This window comes from Sardina pilchardus, chromosome 9, assembly GCF_963854185.1.
Source record: "Sardina pilchardus chromosome 9, fSarPil1.1, whole genome shotgun sequence".
NCBI lineage: Eukaryota > Metazoa > Chordata > Actinopteri > Clupeiformes > Clupeidae > Sardina > Sardina pilchardus.
Window position 1 is genome coordinate 25,056,672 of NC_085002.1, and position 22,501 is coordinate 25,079,172.

A 22,501-nucleotide genomic window follows, 5' to 3' on the forward strand; every position below is an offset into this window, starting at 1 on the left:
CCCCCTCAATGGAAAACAGGAACCCCTGCTGCCCACAAAGGCTCTGATAGACACACTCTTATGCAATTGGAATGTGAGTAAGCTTATGGATTAGGCTGCTAATGATGTTCAGATTGACCAAACCACTTCATGCCAAATGGCACGGTAGCTAAAATGAACCCCCTCCAAAAAAAAACAGAAACAGAAAGAAAGTAGAATGATGAATGATGTGATGACAAATCACATCATATAGCCATTCCTTCAGTCCGCTATATACTGAGGCTGATCCTGTGGATTTGGAGCACTTCAGTGTGAGCACATGTGTCTATTCAGATCAATGTTTTTTGAGGTATTATGTTAAAAACATACACATGCACTGACAAGATAAAGACGACATTTGCAGATTTAAAAACAAAACAAAAAAAACCAATAACAAACCACAATCAATATTCAAGCAATACATATTAAGATGTTTTAAAACACATTTTTTTTGTTGTCAGTTTTGCGGATACCCAAACAATGAGAAAGATGTTAAAACAGCACCCTCTGGAGACTCTTAAGGTTACTGCAACAACTCTTTTGTAGTGGCTCACTCTCTCAAACATGTGAGTAAGAAGTTATATGCATGATGCCTCTCCAAATCTACGAATATATGTTGGCTTCATGTAAAACAGCCTTGGCATTTGAAAATGAGATGGATATCGAATATATCAGTGCTGTAATCAGATTTGTTATTATCTATTCTTAATGTGATGTATAATTATCTTTTCATAATCCTGTGCCTTAGTTTAGTGAGTGCATTAATGCACTTTATAATTATCTATGATGTACATAACATTTAAAAATGCATACCATCACAAATCTAATTAAATTATTTGCATACCACACAACATTACACAAGTAGGACATGAAGGTAGGTATAAGTGGTGCTTTCCAAGACACTATAGAAGTTGGCTAACATGCCTGTGTACAAAGAGTCATTAAATACACATCTGTTTACGAACTGCATGAAAGTTCACATTTGATTTCTCGCATGTCAGCATTATAGCAATGAACAGAAGGAGGCTAAACACTTCAATGAACCAAACAGGTTGGTTTGTTTTGGGCTTTTAAAAGTTCCATCTCGGCAGCGAGACCATAATGGTGCCCTCCGCATCACAACGTGTCCTTGTCTGTTTCCATCATCAGCATTTTAATTAGAGTGTTTGTAATTTAAAAAGCTTTGATGGGGTCGTTCCCTTCTGATTACGTTTAACATCTCAGTATGCTGGGGCATCTTTTATTGACAGCAATTTGGAGTAATCACTCGTAAATATTGTTTGTAATGATTATGTTGATCCATCACTCCGGCGACGGAGGCTCAGTATGCGGAGCACGTACTGTACACAGGGCCCACACACTGCCCACTTTCCTATTGAAAATCCAAAGATCTGTCTTATCAATCTTCGGCTGCTTTTTAAACGAGCAAATTCATTATTTATTTGCACCCACTAATAAAAAGGATATTACAAAAAAGCTAAATATTTTAAGGGAAGGGACATGGATGTACTGTGTCTGTCTTCAGTGTTTCAGTGGCTATTTTGCCTGAGAAAAAGCTGCCTGTTTTCACGTGTGATGATACCGGTGGTGAGTTTTAATCAGGAGACATGGTCATGAGAAGAACTTTATCATCAACACCTTTCATCCCCCACACAATGCTGCTGCAAACACAACATCTGTTGTCTCATTATGGTCTCAGCGCAACTCGGAGGAAATTGGGCAAGTTATGTAAGGGTCATAGAATTTAAACAAGTAAATGAGGATGGACTGTCCTTGGTTTGATCCCCGCACCAATTTACCCCACCATATGGCTCGATTAGCTGCGTGCGTATTTGGGGGTTACACTCAAAACGTGTGACAGCATCCGGCTAGAAGGACAAACCCATCTGCCTAAAGTACTCAGCGGCACCTTAGAAGTAGAAAACTGCACACCCTGACATTTTAACAATTTTCTCAGCACTAAAAAGATATAGCAGTAAAACAGAAACAATGAGGTAAAGACACTGGACAACCGTTTAACTAACTATAGAAGAGGGAATGTTTGCATTTAGTTTCTAACTCTGTTCCTTTGCCTACAGCTGTCCTTCTGTTGTTTTTCTCTGCCAATGAGGGAGGAGATGCTGTCTCTTCTCAGATGGCTTTGTAATGGAGATGGTGACAAATGCGTTGCTGTATGAACACACTCCAATTATATGGCTCGAAATACTTCCATCATAATTAAGGCATCTCTTCTCTGGGAGAACTCGTAAGTGTATAGTTAGTAGATGAGTGTGGTTTGCTTTGTTGTCCTGTATATGGGTCAGTTGTCTTTGGAAATTTTCCCCTCATCGTCTTCTTCCCTCTGCAAGCTCTAGCGAGAAGGCAAGTCCTCATTACACGTAGACAATGTTCCCCTGAGCTCAATTATAAACCGATACCAAACATCTGATACAACAGAACACCCTGTTTCATGAGTTCTGCACACTAGATGATGATCAGGCAAAGGGATTTTTTAATAATAATTACATTTTTGTTTGCATTGACTGTACAGTGATATCACAACTGTACTGTACTTTGGAAAGTGAATTTTAGTGTATACTTACAGTTAATCCTCCTTGGCATCTCTGCTATTTCATCTTTTCATACTTGAAAGAATATTCATGCAGTTAAGCTCCCCATTAGCATACAGGATTGAACATGCTAATTCAGCAAAGCAGGATTAGGAGCATCACACAAAATGAGCCAGTTTTATCACTATAAGACCTTATGTCACATTTGTAATAACCATAATATCGGTTGTAAGGTTGACAGAACACATCTTACAGTTAATTTAGTTATGGAAAGAATGATTCTGATTCTGTTGCAGACTTTAAATCTTTATCAGACATGTCACAGGACAAAAGTCATAAAGAAGAACCAACATCTGACAGAATACACACAAAAGACAGACAGAAACAGGAGTCGTGGAAACAACCAAAATGAGAGGGCATCAGAAATAACAGGATGCTCTTCTTAAGGGGTGTAAGGAGAAATACTGCAGGGAGATTTCGTTTCAGCAAGCTAGAAACCAGCTGTGTATTCCAGTGCCGCTTCACTCTAACAATTGCCACTGTCCAACATCCCACCCACAGCTGTAGACACAGACAGTATTTCTATTCTACCAGGCTGCCAAAGAAAATCAAACTTCAGAACGCACGTGGTAAGGAATGCAGCAAGTGAAAATGCCTTCAAGATTGTTGATACTGTAGAATAGAACATGACAAAGCTGAACGCAAATACCAATTTGCCAGAGAACTTTTGTAACAGGTGTGTTTAGATGTTGATGAGGATGCAATTAACACCATAAATAACAAGCAAACAAGGAATGTGAGAAAATTCATTTAGACTATTTTACCACATTAGCCACTGTTTTACATTTCATTCACCAACTTCAACCGACCCACGACTCATAGTATATACTTTGGAGAAAGGCAACACATTGACATGTTCTTAATATGTTGACTAAGTTACTCTTCTGGACAAAGGTCATGATTTAAAATCACTGCAAAATTCAACACTCAATCAGAACGTTGGAGAAATATGAAGGACCAAGAATGCATAAATCATAGTGTAACAAACGTTTAGCTTGTGGAGACTACACAAGTATACCTGTTAAAAGTATCCATTGGACATCCATCACTGCTAAATAAACAGGAGAAATGCACAAAGATTTTTTGTTTTTTCACATTTGAGAGGGATAAAGATATAGACCGTAAATCTTTATGGTTAACCTGCAGCCATGGCACTGATCACTGAGCTGCTAAAAGATCTACAGCTGATTAAAAGAATGGAACTCACCATGTTTTAAAGAATACTGATGAACAACTTAGATTAACTGCTGTTAGTTGGTGTTATACGTACAACTAATTCAAATGTTAACACTGCTAACAGTCCTTAACAAAATGAGAGAATGTCAAACACAGTGATTTTTTTTAAAGAAAGAGGCGAGAGAAAGAGAGAAAAACAGTTAAATCTGGAAAAAAAACCATCAGCATCTAAACACTAAGTTGTGATTCTGACAGGCAGTATCTACTGTATGTTGATAACTTTAAACAAAAGTTAAAAAGTACACAATCTCATGTTCACCTGATATGTTGCTCTCACACTGACAGCATACAGACTTATACTCTGACTCTTCAAAAACACACAGAATAAAGTAGCAGGATAGCGGTGGCAGAGCACAGTAAATCTTTGTGATGTACTGTACAGTACAATGAAGGGAGACACAAACAAGAACAATCAAACTTGCAGTAACAACCCCCCCCCCCCCCAAGTCTTTGCTACTCACAGACTTATTTTCCACAGCTATACCTGATGAACCCTGTGCTCCTTGGGTCGGCACAGTCATCAGGAACACAAAGTCACTTTGCACAGAGAGAGAGAGAGAGAGGGACGATGTGCAGAGCAAAGACCAATGTCATGGGCCCCCTCTGTGCCTCTCTCTCTCCATTATCACCATCATCTCGTCGTCTTTGCCCCACAACACGCCGTCCATGAACAGTGGGCCCAACAGTGTCAGTGTGCCATGATGTGGAAGGGGACCGGGTGGTCTGCGTAGGCTCGCAAACCCCACAGTGCTTTTTGTGCTGTATGTGCTCGGCCGCGCCCCGGCGCTCGCGCTCGCGCTCTCACAGGGCCGACACCTTGATGACGTTGGAGCTGGCCGTCGTCACGACGCTGGGGAGGCCGAGGCCGTGGTCGTGGTCCTCGTCCGAGGCGGAGCTCCCCGTGCTGGGCGTCTGGACGCTGATGATCGCCGTGGTGACCTGCTGCTGCTGCTGCCGGGTGTTGCGACGGTCCACCTCGTTGGTCTGCATGTTGAGATTAGAACGGCTAGAGGGAGGACGGGACACAAGAGGATTTCAATGCCACCCAAGACAATGAATTTATCAAGAGCAAACATGAAGTGCCTGTAAACGAACGCAATTAAAAAAAATACTGTACACAAATGGAGAACAAAAGCACTGAGCCAGCGCTCCTGTTTGAATGAACACTTTTGTTTTTCATCAACCCTGGTGCGTTATCGGCCTTCAGACACAATAGAGGCTGTTCAAAGATGTTTACCGCCGAATTATTTTTTAGACGTACTGTATCAAAAAACAATATGTTTTTTAAAAATAAAGAGGCAAAGCAGTAGGTGAGAGAAGGGTAGAAGTTCACAACTCTGACAAAATGCCGGAAGACAAAATAATTTCATACAGCATTTATTCACCGTTCCGCTCTAAAGATTTTCAGCCCTTTGTTGAGGCTTTAATTGGTGGCACGACACCACACCCTGAATGTCAATGTATACACTGACGTACTACTCACTGCTGCACACAGACTCAGATAGCAATACACTGCCCTCTAGTGTTTCTTAAGAGTATTGCATGATCTGACCTCTGACCTACAGGATGGCCAGATGCAGAGCCATAGATAGAGAGAGTTGTGACACTCTTTGATGTTGCCGCCACGATCAAAAGTTCCAAAAAAACCTGTGCTGAATGGCTGAATCGCAGGAGGCTGGGCTGTACTTCCGATGCTGGAAGGTGTAATCAATTAATTCATTGACTACTGACCAAGAGATTGGCTGTAAACAGTTCCAAAAGCCCCATAACGAGGAAATAGCCTGGAAAAAGTGCTGCCATTTTTTCCTATGGAGGTCTATGGGAGTGTCGCCACTCTGTTTTATCTACCGCTCTGGCCAGATGAAATGCAATCCAGCTGGCTGTATAATAATGCACATTCACATATGTTAGCATTACCATACCAGTGCTACAGCTGCTGCTGGCTGTTGCTACTGTACCTGCTTAACATGCAAAGCCTCAACAATGCTAATCAATGTAGCAAAAAATTCCACAATCCACAACTGCAAGCCAATTAAAATCAAAAAGGAGCAAATGCAACATTACAGTGCAGTGATTTAAAGTTATCCAAAACTAACTGAGGCAAGATTCAACAGTGTTGATTACTATACTATAGCCCTCTATACCACTGCAGCGCAGTACTGTGAGGACGGGTCACTGGTGTGTGTGCCTCTGTCCTTGCGCGTGTCCTTTGCATTGTGTCTGTAGCTCTGTGCCACCTGACGCGGCGGCGGGAGTGATGGATGGGCCGGCGCTCTGCTTCTGCTCCTCGCCCGGCCCAGCTGACCCTCTCGACCCTTTCCCTGTTGTTAGACGGTGACCTTCAGCCACCCTTCAGGAGATTAAGTCCCTCCAGTCCACACTCCTACCCGGGTGGTACGGTACACACATAAAACACAAGGGCAGCCAGGGAACCGAGTATTATTGCACAGGACCAGAGAGGACAAGCAAGCCCCTTTCACTGCTATTGTCTTCGCAAAGGTCCAGCAAAGGTCCAAAGGTCCAGTCACGAGTTCCAAACTACCCACACAACCTGTTGTGGCCTTGGTCATGTTGGAACAGGAAGGGGCCATCCCTGAACTGGGCTTTGTCCCTTACAATAGTTCCAGTGAAAGGAACTCTGATCAGCATTAACCAAGAGATTTTGGACAATTCCATGCTCCCAACTTTGTGGGAACAGTTTAAGGATGGTCCCTTCCTGTTCCAACATGACTGCACCAGTGCACAAAGCAAGGTCCACAAAGAGATGGATGCCAGAGTTTGGTGTGGATGAACTTGACTGGCCTGCAGAGTCCTGACCTCAACCCAATAGAACACCTTATGGATGAATTAGAGAGGAGACTGAGAGCCAGTCTCCGCGGCCAACATCAGTGTGTGACCTCACGCTTCTGAAAGAATGGTCAAAAATTCCCATAAACTCACTCCTAAACCTTGTGGAAAGCCTTCCCAGAAGAGTTGAAGCTGTTATAGATGCAAAGCGTGAACCAACATCATATTAAATCCTACTGTATGCATTAACAATGGGATCTGACTATTCATATGCGAGTCCAGGCAGGTGAGCAAAAACTTTTAAAGTGTAATAAAGTGTATGTCTAAACTTACACAGAGAGTGAATTTGAGTGGTTGGGGACCGGAGGTGGCTGATAAACACCCTGGTGTGTCGCCAGTGGTGCCTTGCAGCTCATCACTCCAGGACAGGTAGATTTATCCACACAAAAGAGAGACAAAGGACCCGCTAAACTAATTCCAAGAGGCGAGCTGGGAATCCTATCTACACTCGCGTTTAAATATTCAGGAAACCTGTAGCGAGAGATGGATCGAGTGATTTAAAGAAATTCAATTAACGGCGTTATGACACCCCGAGAATGTATATCTCGGCAGCTCGGCTATCAAATCACCCGAAAATTAACATTATTATCCCCGTATGAGCGTAAATGTCGGATTTTTTATGGCGGAAATGTGTCTCGACACGCAAGTCTCGAGCGGCGCTCTATACATCAGGCTGATAAACGCCTCTGGCCCGCGGGCGGAGAGGGAGCTTCTGACCTGCTGCCGTGGAGCTGCTGCTCGGCACACTGGATGTTGATGGCGCTGAGCTCCTGCAGGCCCGGCGACTGGGGCAGCGTGTGCGTGAGCATGTGCGGCTGGCTGGCGTTGGGCACCGGGGTGGAGCCCCTCTTGCTCCTGCGGGAGCAGCAGGTGCCCGTGGGGCCGTCCTGGCTGGAGGCGGAGGGGGTGCGGGAGTGGGAGCGGTACGGCTGCAGGGCCCCTTCCAGGCAGTTCTGCTCAAATAGCTGCTCGTCCACAAACTCGTGGCCCTGAGGAGATAAGATGGGGGGGAAGGGGGGAGAGAGAGATGGGGTGGTGGTGGTGGAGGGGGCGTGGGGCATATGGGAGAGATGCAAAAACAGAAAGAAAGTGAAAACACAAAGAAAGGGAAAGAGACAAAAGGAAATGAAATACATAAAGAAAGAACGCAACTAACAATGATAAGTCAGACAAAAGCGAGCACAGTTTTAACCGTGAAGCTTCTGCTTATTTTGCAAAACACCCTCATGTGATGTTTTTCTCCTCCTTCCGACAGTGAGCCCTACAGGGGCTATGTGAAATCTGTTTAAAAGCCTTTTGAGAAACTCTCCAGTCTGCCATTATCTGATTCTGCTTTTGCCTCCTGAGCTTTTCTACTCAGCTGAATAACGGCGTAGACCCAAACTTCCTAAACTGCTCGGTGATTCAGCATTTTGGAGAACAAATAACTTTAAAGAATTGGAGAGCAACAGACTGGAGATTTCTGGACAGCATTTTGTTCCTGGAGTACAGTGTGTGCAGTGGGGGACTCACAGTAGTTTTTTCCAAACAGTGCAATAGGTGGTGATGTTGGCTCTCAAGCAGGGATGAGGTCTTGTTCAGATGCTGCTGTTCCACCTCTGAGGCCTAACGCACACACGCACGCACGCACGCACGCACGCACGCACGCACGCACGCACGCACGCACGCACGCACACACGCACACACACACACACACACACACACACACACACACAGAAAACACAGATACACAAACACAGAGAGGCTCTCACACATGCATACATGTTCATACATACATTCAACATTTTCATGAAACTGACTCTGCATTACTGAAAGATCTCCTAGAGAACATATTTGAAAAATGTCAATAAACAAACATATAAATAAATTTGCAAATATATTAATCAACCAATAAACATATGTTAGAGACATGAGACATATAGAAGCACTAGTACATAGTAACCAAACTATATGGCCTGTGCACTGTGCTGTTGTATCCATTTAGTCCATTTGCCATTATAACAGAATACAAGTCATCTTGGACTGTAATGGATTGATGAATTGGAAGCCAGGATGACTTTTATACACAGATTACAAAATTGGATTCATAGAGGTCTATCAATATTGACAGTCTGCCCTCAGATTCAAAGACTTTCAATGGAGCAGCGCTACGCTCTGAATATCTGGCTCATACTACTCTCTCTCATCCGAGAGGAGTCTCGGTCCAGTGGATGCATTATTGAGCCGATGCGTCACTAACCTACAGTAGGGAGGAGGGCCTCTGGCTGGACGTGTGTGTAGGAGTACAACAAACGATGGAGATCAAAGATCCCGGAGGTTGTGTGATGATATTTTGGAAGCCTTTCAAGAGGGAAGAGCCGGACAGAAAAAGACAGCTCTTGCCGAAGTCATTCTGTTTGTGTGGCAAACTTGCCCTTTCGATGTCCTGTACGTTATCCCTGTGACACCTCCCTCTACTCCGCATGGCACAATAGCACTGCCATGGAGAGGCCATACATCTCAAAGCACAACACAGCCGACAGCTCCATACATCATACAGAGAAAAGTCTGATATATCAGACATCTCTTATGAGTCAGATTCATATCATAACTCTCTGTCCATTCATTAGACTGACTGCATTATGAACAGAATGGGGAATTAATGGCTTGGTAATGGAAACATGGCAACTTCTGTGGATATCTACCGTTGCTGATGAGCATACACACTAAGCCTTAGCGAGGCTCCCACAAAGGAAACATTATGATTATGGCAGAAAGACCAATGCACCCTCCTCTCCTCCCTGCTTGTATTAGGCAGCTCTCATCAAATGCTAATTAAAGCTAATTGGCTGTAGCGTACTCAGATTGGAGCCTGTGTGCCTTTCATCTGGTGTGACATTCACTGGCAAGAGAGTCAGAGCACAAGGCGAAACAGAGACAGTGAAGAGAGAGGAGGGAGGGAGAGAGAGAGAAAGAGAGAGAAAAAGAGAGAGAGAGAAAGTGAGAGAGAGAGAAAGTGAGAGAGAGGGAGAGAGAGAGAGAGAGAGAGAGAGAGAGAGAGAGAGAGGGAGAGAGAGAGAGAGAGAGAGAGAGAGAGATGGGAATGGGGGTTGGAGATGGGTGTGGGGCTGGGGGTGTTGGCAATATTCCATGAGATAACCAGGGACTTTTTCATTTCTCATAACTCCTAATTAAAACAGAGCAAAGTGAGATAGTCCTCTGGCCTGATTTCATTATCTATACCTTTCCCTGCACCCATGATGAGCGCAGAGCAGAAAAGGCCCAAACAAAAGGATAAGGTAAGAGAGTAGAAAAAGAACAGACACTAAAGTAAAACGTTGTCTATGCTTTTCTTGAATCTATTATGCCGAGCTGCAAAATAGTTTGAAACATTTAAAAATGAACCAAACATGGCATAGGAATGTAAAATAATTCCTATGTCTGCATTGCCATGATACAAGCTAGCTTGCTAACCAGCTAGCCTCAGCCAACACTTTTGCATGATACCATTTTGTACTCAAGAGTGGGTCATTACAGGTATAATGCTGTATAATAGAAACAGCAACAGCTGATGGAGGGAGAGAGAAGGGTCCATCTGTCATGGTTCTGATACCCCAGCGTTAAGAGTTTGATCAATTCATAAATCATCTTGATTTCTATTTTGATTTGTGTCACAAAGAATAAAACAATTTTATGTTTTTATTATTATTATTCCTGTATTCCTGAATTACACACAGGGGTTTCAGTCCTTCAACAAGGCATGCTGATAAGGTTGACCAGATAGAGAGAGACTCTTGAACACACACACACACACACACACACACACACACACACACACACACACACTGTCAAACGCACATAGGCTGACAAAAGAGAAACGGAAGGCCAGTCACAGATAACAGGCGTCGACTGTTTCCAGTAGAGGCCCTGTCAGCGTTCTTTTCACCCAGGTGGAGACAGACAGCAGACCCCCCCCCCCCAACCCACATGGGACCGCTCTCACCGTGAGATCCAGCAGCTCGTTCAGCAGCCCGTTGCGTTTGGTCTGCAGGTAGGCGGTGGTGCTCCCCTTCTTGGCTATTCTTATCCGGGCGAGTCGGGCTTTCTGTGTGTGGGCAGAGGGAGTTTTAAAGGTGTTAGACAGGAGAGTAGGAAGAGCCAACGCACTTCCTAATGCTCACGGCGCTCCGTCTGATCCACTCCCACCCAGCCCAGCCCCTGGCCATGATCAAATTACGAGCTGGATCTGACAAATGGCTTTTATACGTATCGGGATTTTGACAGTTAATGCTTAAGGCTTGTGGAGAGAGCTGTTGAATAAAACATTGGGGGAAATATAGCACTAAGTAACTATATAAGGTAAAACACGGCCATTGTTGAATATAAAAACTGCCAGGCAGATATCAGAGCGGAAAGGCAGTGGACTAGAGCAGAATTGCCTAATGATATACTCGAGTCACTTTGCAGTAGAATAACCATATGGGGTGCCAGAGAGCATTAGACATGGGTGCTCATCATCCATGCAACTCCGAAACAAGAAAAGAAAATATCAAAACAGTCCTCCCACCCTCTCTCCTACACAGTGGCGGTTTTAGGTACGGGCGAACCGGGCGGTCGCCCGGGGCGGCATCTTGTATGGGGCGGCACGAGCGCTTAACCCTATGAGCCCGACTGACGCAAAGTGCGTCAAAAAACACTCATGGGGGCGCTCGTGGAGGATCTCGCCTGGGGAGTAATTCAGTCTAGAACCGCCACTGCTCCTACAGAGGAATTGCCTAATGATATACACGAGCGAAGTCACTTTGCAGTAGAATATAATGTTACAGACTGGCATGAAGCTTCAGACATTGAAACTCATCATTTGTGCAACACCAATACAAAAACAAAAGAAAAATGTTGGCTCTCTGAAGCCTGATCAGTTATTTTTAACATAAAGCATCTAACTTAAATCACTACCGTATTTTCCCAACTATTAGCCGCATCTTATGCATTGATTTGGCAAAATTCCTTCAGCTATGAGGTTACAGTAATACTGTACATGGGGGCAATCAATATGGTAACATCCATAAAACTTCTAGCCTCGGTGTTCCCATCCTGCCTTGCGCAGTGATTTCATTCACGCTGCTAAGTCTGGAAACTACCGCCATCATTTTTGCCTGAGATAGGGGACCAATCACAGAACCGGGGGGAAAGCAAGACAATGATGAGCTATGCACAGACGCATTTGATAGACATCCATGGCGCCCAGGGAACGGATCTGAAATGAATGTCTGGTTGCCAGACCACGTCTCATTTGAGAAGTGGTAAGCGCTAGCCAGGCTATAAAACTTCCATAACTTAACTTAACTTCCATAAAACACTGTCCTGCAGCAAATACACAATGCGGCTAATACACAGGAAACTACCGTAGCTATATATTGTTAGTGCACTCTTAATGTAACAATGACAATTGGACCCAAAAAGTACCTTTACATCTTCTCAAGTCTGAGGAGAAATATCTGTTGGGTAAAACCTGGTTAAGCTGGTGGTCCAGCTTTGGAACCAACTTCCTGATGACATAAGAAAGGTGGCAAATTGGTTTCAGACGCTTCCTGCTAACTGATTAAATGCACTTCCTCTTAATCAAATGCACCTTACGTTTTCATGTCTTTGACTTTGAATTATTCTGTGTACTTTATTTCATTTGCAAACAATTTTTTATACCATTGCCCTTTTTATTTAGTATTATTTGCACTGAACCCAGAACATTGAATTACCTTGTGTATAAAATGCGCTATAGAGGTAAAATTGCCTAGCTTCAACAAATCCTAACCATCAAAAAGTGCTCTCAGTAGAACTGAGACACTGGGAGTATATTGGAGCAGGGGAATTGTTTTAGAATGGATGTGACTGTACAAAGTTCAGACTAAAATATAGACTGAAATATAGATATTTCTAGCATTAGACAGCAGAAGACAAGCCCTGAATGTGCTTCCTCCACTATATAGGGCCATTATCCCATATAATTTGCTCAGAGACTTACTGCCAGGGCTCCTCTGGAGAAACCCACGGTGGCTGTGTAAGAGAAAAGTAATAGGGGCCATTTGTGGATTGTGAAGTGGATTGTTTCGAAGAAATAACGGGGCAATTCATGCCTGCATGTTCAGAAAGCCAATACAAAGAAAATAGTCAAAATATTTCACTGCAACAACTGTCAGCATCATTCTGGAAGACACATTTAATGGCATCATGTAAGGTAAATGCAAAGGCTACACAGACATGATATAGTAGAAAAAAAAAAAGATTTGAGCAACTGTTCTTTTTATTGTTAGTGGTAATAATGACAGCTGCTTCCGACGTTTTTTTTTTAAAGGCCCTTTGAGACTAGCACTAAACCAGGAATATAGTGTCATTACGATTTCGCCTGACAACCATTTCTATCGTTTACATCACAGTACTACAGTACATGCAATGTGTGGAATATCCTCTCATAATCCAGTGACTAGGCATTTCTAATAATGTAATTACACAACTGAGGGAGCCTCTGTCAGAAAGCTCTATTAGGTGAATGCAATTCACTAGATAAATCCCAGTTATCTCCAATCTAATGATGCCTGCTGGCAACACTACAGCAGTCTGGTCCCAGCAGGATCAGCACATTCCCTCTCACTCTTGTAAATGATGTGGGAACATGTGGGGCTGGTGCTACACTCATTACTTCTTTTACTATAATTTGATATTAAATATTATGTTCACTTCTTATACTCTTCGGCATTCTTTATTTTTTGTCTGTTGATAATATTCTTCTGCAACGTGTTCTGCAAGTTGGTTTGGACAAAAGCATACAGCAAATACCTTGACCATAAGATGGTGACAGAGAATAACATTTACTGATATACTATATTTGACGCTGATTCCATTCATTCCAAGACATGGCCCACGTAATGATATTTCCTTTACTGATCAATTATTTAACTCTGTCTTATAGCATTTTCCTTGCTGCAATTCTGCTCTTGCGTAGAATGGATATCCAGCTGTATCCGGGTGTCGGGCTGGCCGCGCCTTTTAGAGTAGTGCTTTGGCCACATGTGTCTCTGGAGGTCCTCTCTAATGGAAGTGGACCTTAAAACTCCAAACGCTGACCTTTCTCCACTCCTTGTGTTTCTCGTCTGACAGGTTTTCTCCTCCCTAGACTCGCGCCCCAACAGAGCTTTGTCTCGTCGAGGCTCTGCATGACTTTGCGCCGCCATTACCGGCCGTGACCTCGGACCATTTAGAGACCTGCTGTGCTTGGGAGTGCAATCACCGAGCACGCCCACAACTAGCCTCGCTATTGGTTCACAAAATTGGCCCTGTGAATTGAGCTATATTCTACTGTAGATTGAGGAGAGAGAGAGAGAGAGAGAGAGAGAGAGAGAATAAAAAAAAAGAATGAAGAATGCTTTGGTGAAGAAAAAAACATGAGGTTGGTGTGTCAAACAGATCTGACCCTGATATGGCACAATGAGTCTGCTGACGGTCCAGTGGATTTGCCCCAAGGCTGGGCCATAACCGCGCCAAGTCTGGGTGGTGAATTATGGCCTCTACACATACTGTAGGCGGCGGCAAGAGTGTGGCACACTCCGCTTCCCAAATTCAGTTGACATACATGTCATTGTTATTACCTACGCCAAGGAGTTTATGTTTTCATCAGGGACCGGCGTTTGTTTGTCTGTCTGTCTGTCTGTCTGTTTGTTAGCAAGATAACTAAAAAAGCTACAGTATGGATGGATTTCGATGAAATTTTCAGGGAAGGTCAGAAATTACCCAAGGAAGAAACGATTAAATTTGGCAGTGATCCGTATCACTGTCGGGATTCCGGAGCCGTTTATGCTTTTCGTTTGTCAGTGTGAATGGGCAAGACAAGAGACAGAAGGTTGGAGCAGTCATGTTGGTGGCTACTGTATTTGCAAAGTGCTTTATAGTCGAGCACTTTGAGGCCTACAGTATACTTCTAAAAAGAGAAGATCCGATTCAGCTTACTCACGCATCTAAGGTGACCCTGAGTAGTGGGGAGATGTAATAGGTGAGCATCAGAAGGTGATGGAAGGTAACTGGAAATGGTGAGGGCCTTTTATTTATGATCCGCTTTATTGCTTAATAAACTGTGGTTGAATGTGTGGAGGACGGGGTGTAGCGAGGCATTATATTTATGATTTTTTGGGCGTGAGGTTCAGGAGAAAGCATCATATTTAGTAGCTACTGGACATGTAACCTGGACAAAACCCATTAAACAAAACTGGGAAGTTCGGACAAGGACACATTTTTGACATACAACAGGTTGAAATAATCATCTGATAATTTTCACCATCAGATTTTGGAGAGTCGAACGTGGTCACCAAGCATTTGGAAACACTTAATCTGATATTCTGCAAGTCTCTCTTTAATGATGTACATAGTACTGTAGTACTGTAGGCTCTCGCTCTCTCTCCCTCTCTTGCTCTCAATTGACTGAAACTTATTTTCACTGTGTGGTCACAGATGGTCCCCAGTGGAGGTGAATGATTAAGCAGATTATTCATTTGACATTTCAGCTTCTCTGCAATAAACAAGGTTGCTGGTACCACAGTTGTTTGCGAACCCAGTAATTAACACACCCCTAAGGAAGGTGCACTACAAAGTCAAACACCTCCACTTCAGTAGGCTCAATCATCGTTTAATCACAAAATACACATACCTGCTTGTGAGCGTGTGCTTGTGCTTCAGCACTTAACCCCCCAAAGCTTTACGGCACCTCATGTGGAGTGAGACTGAGAATTCAGCCAGCATCAGTCCCCTGGGTGTTGGAAGGTGACCGTGGATGACTTTTCTACACAGCGTCCCATTACAGGGATGTTGGTTGAGCCAGGCTGCGGGGGACGGATGCCATTAACAGGTGGCACAATTTTGCTCTCCCCCCACCATTTTCTTGTGTTACTCCTGTTACCGGTATCTCCACCAATCTAAGCAATGTTGACTTCCTCCAGTCACCCTGTCTGACTCACCTCTCTGATTTGTCTCTCCATCGTTCTTCCTCTTTCTCCCTCTGTCTGTCTCTTTAACACTACTGTTTCTTTCTCTCCATCATCCTCCCTCTCCCCCTTTTCCCCCCCCATCATTGCTGTGCCCTCTGCTCCATCCTTATCTGTCGCACAGAAAAGGTCAGCTCCACCCGCTTTAAGGAAACACTATGAGTGAAGAGTTGTTTATTTACTCTGGAGATTTAGCCAAGGAGAGAGGGGTGATTTTTAAGCCACAGTAGCTCCCTCGAAAATATAAAAACTCAACAACAACAACAACAAAAAAAGTCGGTGAGATTTTTCTCATATCAAAAGCTCTGTGCTGACACCTGGGACTGGAAAACAGGAGCGTATGGGGCGTTTTATTATTCAAATAGAATCAATTTAATTAATTTCATTCGAGCCTAGCAAAACGGGCAGTAAACAAATAATGGAATCTCAAGCTGTTGCCATTCTAACGGTTTTATTAAAGTCTGTTGTGGGGCAAAGGGAATTGGCTGTTAGGAGAATATTAATTGTCTGGAAAAAAGCTTGTGCGATGTAAAATATTATATATCCGTGTGGTGTTTAACACCCTGTCCCATAATTTGGCCTCACTTTACCAGGGCTGCCTGCAGGCGTGTGTGTATTCAGTCTCTGGGGAGTATGTGCAACACCTAACAATTACTAGATAGCCAGTCATGGAGCGCACTGTATTCCAGGTGTAAGTTTTTAATTCACGAAAGTTTTTGGGTCCAACTTTAATTCGATGAGTTAACATTAGCAAAACAAGAAATAATCATTTGTTGACCCTTCTAGCCAAGGGCCGGTTCTAGCCTGCTATATTAAGGTGAACTGGTAGAAATATTGAGTGGGCAACGTAGCAAAGCGGTCAAATCGGATCAAAATGGTTGAGATGGAGTTTTAGGAATATGTGTTGTTTCAGAGCTCGACAACAGTGAGGACAAACATTTACAAAAGGTTTCAAAGTAGAGTGCGCTCATAAAGCTAATAGTTTGGCCTAATCAGCAATTTGAAGCTTGGTGTGAATGATAAATACAGTGACATCTGGTAAGTAGCCTAATTACAGTATGTGGACTTTTGTTGGATTCTAGGCTAACTTGTTATTTTTAATTGCATTTAACCAATTCTACACAGAAAACTATGCAAAGATCTACAAATAAAACTAATTTCACTATTACTAGTACAGTTGTACTATTTATAACTGCTTACACGCAATTTCAAAGCTCTGTATTTTTTTTTCAACTCTACACACAAATCCAACTATTGATCAGATAAAATGGCTCCTATCTCTCCTGCAAAATATAAGACTGTCTCAGATGGCAAAATGGGCATTTTTGGCTGCTTCGACAGTGTAGCTGTCAAAATTTGTGATGCACTGCTAAAGTTGTATTTCTTCACATAAACTAGTTGGAAGTGAATAATTACATAATGAACCGTTAACATTTTCACAAAAATAGCTATTACTCACAAAGACATACAACATCTACGACACAAAAGCAAATCAAATGTATAACACACACAGTACTAACAGGGGTAAACACCTGCTACCTACTTTACTGTACCCCGTTCACTTCAGAAGGACAAGGACAGGGGAATTGAGGTCATTCTTTGACAATGTTAATTCAGCTGATGACACATGGAGGTCTATCATGCAACCCACCTGACCTGCACGCTGTCTAACACTGATCCCCGCAGTCGTACCCCATACCTGTCAGACAGGTGTGACCACCTGCGGCCTACCTACATCCTCTCTGTCCATCATATGAAGCCTCAGTGCTTAGCCACAGAGTTCCTGATGGCTAGGCACTGAGGGGTTAGTCGGGATGTGACGGGGTGGCATTGGAGAGATGCGACAAGGTGGTGCTGCTGGCACAAGGGCATGCTGCCAGCGGTCGGGGGGGTTTGCATACCAGTCTCGGCTCTGCAGCGCATGCCAGGGGTTAGTGGCATCTCTGAGGTCAAAGGGCAGCCAGGGTGAGGGGCGGCGACGGGCACCAGTCTTACCATCTGGTCCAGACCACACCACATCAGTCATACTTGACATTCACACACACACACACACACACACACATGTGAGCACACACGCATGCACGCACGCACACACACACACACACACACACACACACACACACACGCACACACGCACGCACGCGCACACGCACACGCACACGCACACGCACACGCACGCGCACGCACACGCACACGCACACGCACACACACACACACACACACACACACACACACACACACACACACACACACACACGCACATCCCTCACCCTGACCCCCCTCATGGGGATGACGGAGCTCATCTACCGGTAATAGTTTAAAGGTGTTCACCTGTACCTTCTGAGCACGCCGCTTGTCGGCTCTCTGGTTCTGGTGATAGATTCGGCTAAAGTTGGACACGATGACAGGCACGGGCAGGGCGATTACCAGCACCCCGCTCAGGGAGCAAATCGAGCCGAAGATCTTCCCGGCAATCGTCTTGGGCACCATGTCCCCGTAACTGGACAGAGAACAGGATAAAAACAGAGAGGGAGAAAGAGAGAGAAAGAAAGAGAGAGAAAGAGAGGTGGACAGGAGATTGATAGCGGGTGATGCAAGAAGTGAGAAAAAATGCCATGGAGAAGAGATGAGGATGAATGGAGACGGAGAGAGCAGGAAGAGAGGAACAAAAAAGAGGCGTTAAGATACAATCTAAAGGACGTGCCCTAATACGTTCCCCTGCCGGAGGGGGAATCTCTTTAAAAGCATCCCATTCAATCTCTCCTCACCTCCTTTGTTTGCCGTGCCACAATAACCTGTTAGCGGTTTGGGCAGCTCAGTAATTGTGCTCTGTAATTCAATTACATGGTGCTGGGTGAGCGCGTGCGCGGGGGCGTGTATCTCTGTGTGTGTGTGTGTGTGTGTGTGTGTGTGTGTGTGTGTTGGGGGCCGGTTGGTGGTAGCTGTGTGAAAGAGTCTCTTACAGGTGGGAGAGTGGCTGCTGGGTGATAGGGAGGGCTATCTACGCTGCCCAGGCCCAGGCTGCTGAGGATACAAAGCTGCCCTCTGTCCCTTCATGCCAGCTCCTTGCCCAGTGATCTGCAGAGGTGGAGAAGGAGGAGGAGGAGGAGGAGGAGGAGGAGGAGGAGGAGGAGGAGGAGTGGGCAGGCAGGTGCCAGCGGCTTTATTGGCATGCCTGTCGGGTACAGGCGGGCGCAGAGACATGGCATGTCGACGGGGCCATCTCGTCAGTGTGTCGGCACGGTGAGTGACTGGGCAAAGGCGCGGGGGGAGGAGAGGGGGTTGCAGATTGATTAGAGATGCTGGCTCGCGGTGTTCGGTTTGGCAGGGAAACATATCCGCGGGATTTTGCAGTTCAGCAACCGTGCACAAGGAACAATACAATATATTAGGACACAGTACAACGATTTGAAATAAAGGTCGAACGCATGGATATTTTTGAAACCACACACACACACAGCCCACCAGTGAAGTACCTCCGGAGCAATTCAGTGTTTTGTGCGCGCGGAATGAAAAATAGCCGGGCCGGGCGGCACTCAGCCCCCATTCACCTGAGCTAAAAACATCTCACAAGGGAATCAAAATGGATGCATGATGACATTGTGAGCCTGTTCACCCTTAACGCACTCGCAACTCACAGAAGTATTTCAAAGAATATGATTCACTGAAAACAATAACAAAAAAAAAAAAGCAAGCTCGATCTCTACTCCGATAAAGCCACGGAGCCTTCACGCTGGCTGCACTAAAGTAATGGTATCCTATTACTGCGCGAGGAGCGCCTGTCGGCATCTCCAAATGTTCCCGATTATTTGCAAGAGAGGACAGAGAGATGTGACAGTTCTGCTGTTGATTAATTATGGATTTGCCTCACTGATCCCGAAAACACACATAGGAAATCAGAAACACACATGTATGATGAAACACACGCACATGCACGCATACACACACACACACACACACACACACACACACACACACACACAAACACATACAAAGGAAGACATAATCTGAAGGACAGGTGTGTCTGTACCCCCAGTGGGTTTTGATCTACATTTAATGAACCAAAAATGGCATCCATCTTCTACCAGGGATCTTAAAACTTCTTTTAAAAAAAGATGGCAAAGTTCCTCTGAAAGGCAAAAAAATAAAGAGACAAATGACACAGAAATTGAAATAAATAAATAAATAATATTTATCTGTGACGCGGCAGACTGTGAGCTGTGAGTCACTTCTGAGTTCAATTAAAACCCATTGTGTATCTCTTCTGGAGGATCCGTCTTCAAAGGCGCACTCCTAACCATCCAACACACACTCTCTCTCTCTCACACACACACACACACCCACACACGACTCGAAAACAGTGTACCCATCAGCCCCTTTTAAATTTACTCTCCATTGATTTTCAGTGCCTTGGGCGCAGAGAGGAGCTGACAGGTAGGCCACACACTGTTGGCTCCAAAGCTCTGGGGACACCCGCTAGAAGGCGAGATTGCAGGCTCCCTAGCCGCCTGTCGTGGGCTTCATACAAATTCTCTCCCGAGTCGCTTTGAAAAAATGGCCTCACACTGAGATGGGCGCTACCTATGAAGCACACCCACAGACCACCATTAGGGCTACTTTCTTTGCCTCCTTCTGTCAACAGCTTTGAGTGGCAGGAAGTGTAAACTTTATCATAAATATATTATGGCTGATGGCATGCACTGTCAATTGTCATGGTAACTAAGTCAAATGGCATGACAGTCGTGGATGGATTATAATCCACTGGGGCGCTGGACACAGACGTGAAAAGAGCCCCCTTGTGTACCTCAGAAAGTTGGTACCTCAGCTATGGGGGTGGGAGGACATGAGGGGCCTTAGATGATGACTTCTGCTGAGTTTTATGGAGGGAAAAAGACAGATGGAGCCTTACAATTATGATATAACCATCAACAGATTCAAGGCATCTTGCTTTGGAAAAAGATACCAAATACAAAGCATGATTATAACCCATAGCATGACCTGTGTTATTTGACTAAGGGGCCCACTTGAGATATCAGGGGTGAATAACATAACCCAAGGTACGATTGAAGGCCCTATTAAGGTATGTCAGATATCATCTCATGTGTTATTTGACTGAGGGGCCCTATCAGGGCCGGAGAACAGAGTAGTGACTTCATAGAGTCTTGGGCTTCTAAGCCCCCGGAGCCTGGGGCCAGTAGGCCAGTTCAGTAATCCATCCATGATGACAGTGTCATGTATCCAGTATTGATAACTGCCATGGCCGCTTTCAGAAAACTCAGAATCAGTTATAAGATCTAAAAATCTTGTTGTCATGAGTAATTACTAATCAACAAGTAGGCCTAATAGTTAATTACTAATTAATACAATGTAACAATTGCAAGTAGGCTACTGCTATCAGAAAAGACTGGAATTGCTGTATAACCGTAATCATGATGACGATGACTGGATATACCATTTGCTATGACATCCCATAATGAAGGACTCAACTCCAAATTTTGTAAGGCTGCAAAACAAAATCATAATAATGTATTGCTTTTAGTCAACTGACTTGGATACAACCACCTCATTCCACTCACTATTTCACAACTAGAAATTGTACTGTCCTCCTAGCTCTCAGTATATAACTTTCTCTCTCCTCCACTACAGGTAAATCATATGTTCAGTCACATCTAAAAACACTTTGGCTCTGAATCATCCACTCATGAAAACCTGGATGGAGACATATTTCACTGCCAAAGAGAGAGAGAGAGAGAGAAAACAGTGGCTCAGGTGTCAATTTCACAACAGACACACAAGGCAAGTCATAAAGCCTTTTGATTTATTTCTTTTTCTCCAAACAAGCGATTCATGCTCTTGTCATCATCCGTGCAGGGATCTCCAGCAAGGTGATGATAGACACAGAGAAATACACCAAGGGAAATAAAGAAATATGGCCTACAAGCAAAAAGATGAATGCGCACACAAGGACAAAGGTGTTCTCAAACATCAAACCTTCACCCTTTTTCTAACCTGCAAACATCAGACATCAGCATAGCACTCTAGGCATTCAGTTTTTAAAATCATCTGAAGATTTTGAATATCACAGCATATAATACAATATAATCTAATGTAAAAGTATATATATATATATATACAGTATATATAAATATTAGAGGTGGGCATAGATTAATTTTGTTAATCTAGATTAATCTCACTGTAATCTTGAAATTAATCTAGATTAATCTAGATTAATTTTAGGTGCACCAGCGCAAAATTTAGGTGCACCCACATTTTTCATTGCATCGCCTTTGACGCTAAAAGGTCCCCTTTTTATTGCTGTCCTTTCACATAATGATTTTTTAACAACAAAAAGTCTAAAAAAGCTTGAAACACAATAAAAGATTTTTTTCTTTACAAAATTATTTATATAAGCCTATTCTACATACTGAAATGTCTGATATTCATGACGGCACACTTTATGCATAGTGCAGCCTACTATATTACAACTCTGCCTCTTTAATTCAGCTGTCTGCTTGAAACCTCAAAATGTAAACAAAGCCTAGCATAGTTGGCTAGTTTATCATAGTTTACTAGTTGGACTGCTCAGTTTCCCCACGTGTGTTTACTGTAAGTTTCAATGTGGGCTAATACTTTTTCTCCTTTCGAGTTTTGGAGTTGGAAAACATTGGTATTGAGATTATCATCCAACTCATGCAAGAGTGACTTGAATGTAAGAGTTTTAATCAACTTTCTGCAGCAATGATGCTAACCGGAATTTATATTAATTTAGCTAACGTCTTCTAT

General features: G+C 43.8%; 1 protein-coding gene across 3 annotated transcripts in view; it reads right to left on the bottom strand.

The window, feature by feature from the left end:
• Positions 1 to 2,863: 2,863 nt before the first annotated feature.
• LOC134091753 (potassium voltage-gated channel subfamily D member 3-like) overlaps positions 2,864 to 22,501 on the bottom strand; it is an 81,642-nt gene continuing 62,004 nt past the window's right edge. For 2 of the 3 annotated variants that reach the window (XM_062544393.1, XM_062544392.1), the window contains exons 3-7: positions 18,050 to 18,218; positions 10,693 to 10,794; positions 8,223 to 8,315; positions 7,428 to 7,699; positions 2,864 to 4,869 (exon numbers count right to left, since the gene is read on the bottom strand). In XM_062544393.1, the coding sequence (XP_062400377.1) occupies positions 4,665 to 4,869; positions 7,428 to 7,699; positions 8,223 to 8,315; positions 10,693 to 10,794; positions 18,050 to 18,218 (841 nt within the window). In that variant the 3' untranslated portion in view covers positions 2,864 to 4,664. The remainder of the gene's footprint in view (positions 4,870 to 7,427; positions 7,700 to 8,222; positions 8,316 to 10,692; positions 10,795 to 18,049; positions 18,219 to 22,501) is intronic. The other variant, XM_062544394.1, reaches the window with a different exon arrangement.